Source organism: Hydra vulgaris, chromosome 14 (genome assembly GCF_038396675.1).
Source record: "Hydra vulgaris chromosome 14, alternate assembly HydraT2T_AEP".
NCBI classification, from domain to species: domain Eukaryota; kingdom Metazoa; phylum Cnidaria; class Hydrozoa; order Anthoathecata; family Hydridae; genus Hydra; species Hydra vulgaris.
Window position 1 is genome coordinate 177846 of NC_088933.1, and position 2170 is coordinate 180015.

The following is a 2170-nucleotide window of genomic DNA, read 5'->3' on the forward strand; positions in this document are numbered from 1 at the left end:
CTGCAAATTTAACATAGGTGTTATTATTGCAGTAAACAGTTTCAAACTCTGTCATTTTTTGATGTTTGTTGTGTTGTGAATGAACTTTGAAATGGAAATGAACTCTTTTTATACTGTTTCAGTTGAAAAGAGAGATTAAAAAAAACAAGTACTAAACAAGTTTTTTTAAAAAAATGTTAATCCCTTAATCAAGAGTCTAAAGTTCAATGTGGTACGATGAACTTTAAACTTTGAACTTTATACTTTTAATTCTGTTTTAATGTTAGAGATAATGTTGTTATGACTACTATTTTATATAAAAAGAGTGAAAAAAAACTTGAGTATATCATCTTTTGGACAAGACAGCGAGATAGATAAAATGGAAAATAAAGAGTTTAAATCACTCGAAATTACAGATATTCATGAGTGGTCTTTTTATGAAACAAAAGAAAGCGCTTGTTTTGATTTGAGAAGCTCAAAGGATGTTATACTTCAACCCCATCAACGTGTTTTAGTAAATACTGGAGTGTATATAGATAAAATGGATTCAAATTTAGTAGGACAGATATATTCAAAATCAGGTATAGCTTACAAATATGGTGTGGTAGTGTTAAATGCTCCAGGAATAATAGACGCCGATTATAAAGAGGAAATTAAAGTCTTATTGATGAATCATTCTAAAGAAAATTATGTGATTAAACGTGGAGATGCTATTGCTCAAATGGGATTTGTAAAAAAGTTTAAAGCTGTAAAAAATGTAATAGAATTTAATGGGTGTTGTTGTGGTGAAGTAAAAATGTCAATGATTAAAGATGTAGAAAGAAAGGGTGGTTTTGGTTCCACTGGAAAATAATTTTTTTGTAAAATATTTTTTTTGTTATATTTTGTAAAAAATTTTTTTATTTTTTAGATTAGTAAAAATTATGACATCATTTATTTTCACCAATGATGCAGCTTCACTGATCAATAATCCGAATTTTTTCACTAATGGATTATATGTCGACAAAATAAAAAATTTAGATTTTCGATTATCCATGTTGGAAGAAATGCAACATCATGTTCAAGGCACCAAAATATGGATTTTTGAAAATTTTAAAGAACAGTTAAAAGATGAAAGCAAGGCTTATTATAGTGTTCCTTTTTATTATAAAAATTATCAATTTTTAATGAAATTGACTATCCATACGAAATGCGATAAACATGAAGAAGAAGAAATTGGTTTGTACATAATGATGTGATCTACACCTTATGATGCGATATTAAAATGGCCTTTTATCAATCATATTATTACTTTTAAAATATGTGGTCCTAACGGTAAACAAATAAAAAAAAGTTTTTCGAGTGAAAACAATGTGTTTTTTCAATGTCCAGTCAAAGATCAAGAAAATGTTGGATACGGATATTGTAATTTTATAAAAACAGCAGACATTAACGATTATTTAATTAAAAATAATTTGTATATCAAATGTAAAATTAGGTAATTTTTTTTAAATGGAATCACGATTTACAACATATTTTTAAACATTGATCTGTATAATTTTTTATTTTTTTTAGATTAACTAATTAAAAAAATGAGAGAAGATAAAGAATACCTTCTTTGGGACGCTTGGGACGACATTAGACAATTAGATATTGAACAACATACTCGTTTACAAAACATATCATTGTTTGTAAGAAACGGTCAAGCTATTTCATTTGGTAAAGTAGTCGATAATATGATTGAAATGAAGATGAACTTTTATCGAACAATTGAAACTATTCGTCAAACTAATTCATCAAATTTATATTTGATTGTTTTTGAAAATATTTATGAAAGATGTCAATCTATAAAAAAAATGATATCATCAATGAATATAAGAGATGACGATCATAGTGTAGAAAATTATTTAATAGATCTTCAATTTATCGAAAACATTTTTTTAGAATTAATAACTTTTATTAATAATCATAACGAATGTAATCAAATTTAGTATATCAATTTAATCATTTAACTGTATAAACATTGTTCTGTATAATTTTTTATTTTTTTTAGAAAAACTAATAAAAAATGGATTGGTCTTGGTCTTGGGATACTATTTTACAACATGATGAAGAACAATATGGACGTTTATCAAATATAATGGGTTTTGTTGGTAACCGTCATTTGGATTCATTTACTCATGTAATGGAAGATATTAATGATATGAAAAGT

At 25.7% G+C, this 2170-nt stretch overlaps 1 protein-coding gene across 1 annotated transcript; it reads left to right on the plus strand.

Moving 5' to 3' along the window:
- The first annotated feature begins 358 nt into the window (after positions 1 to 358).
- Positions 359 to 832, plus strand: LOC136090496 (deoxyuridine 5'-triphosphate nucleotidohydrolase-like). The gene has a single exon (XM_065817197.1). It carries the CDS (start codon positions 359 to 361, stop codon positions 830 to 832), a length of 474 nt encoding a protein of 157 aa, XP_065673269.1.
- Positions 833 to 2170: the final 1338 nt, after the last annotated feature.

What these genes read in the sequence shown, in the direction of transcription:
- LOC136090496 (XM_065817197.1), top strand. Translation starts at nt 359, where the DNA reads ATGGAAAATAAAGAGTTTAAATCACTCGAAATTACAGATATTCATGAG.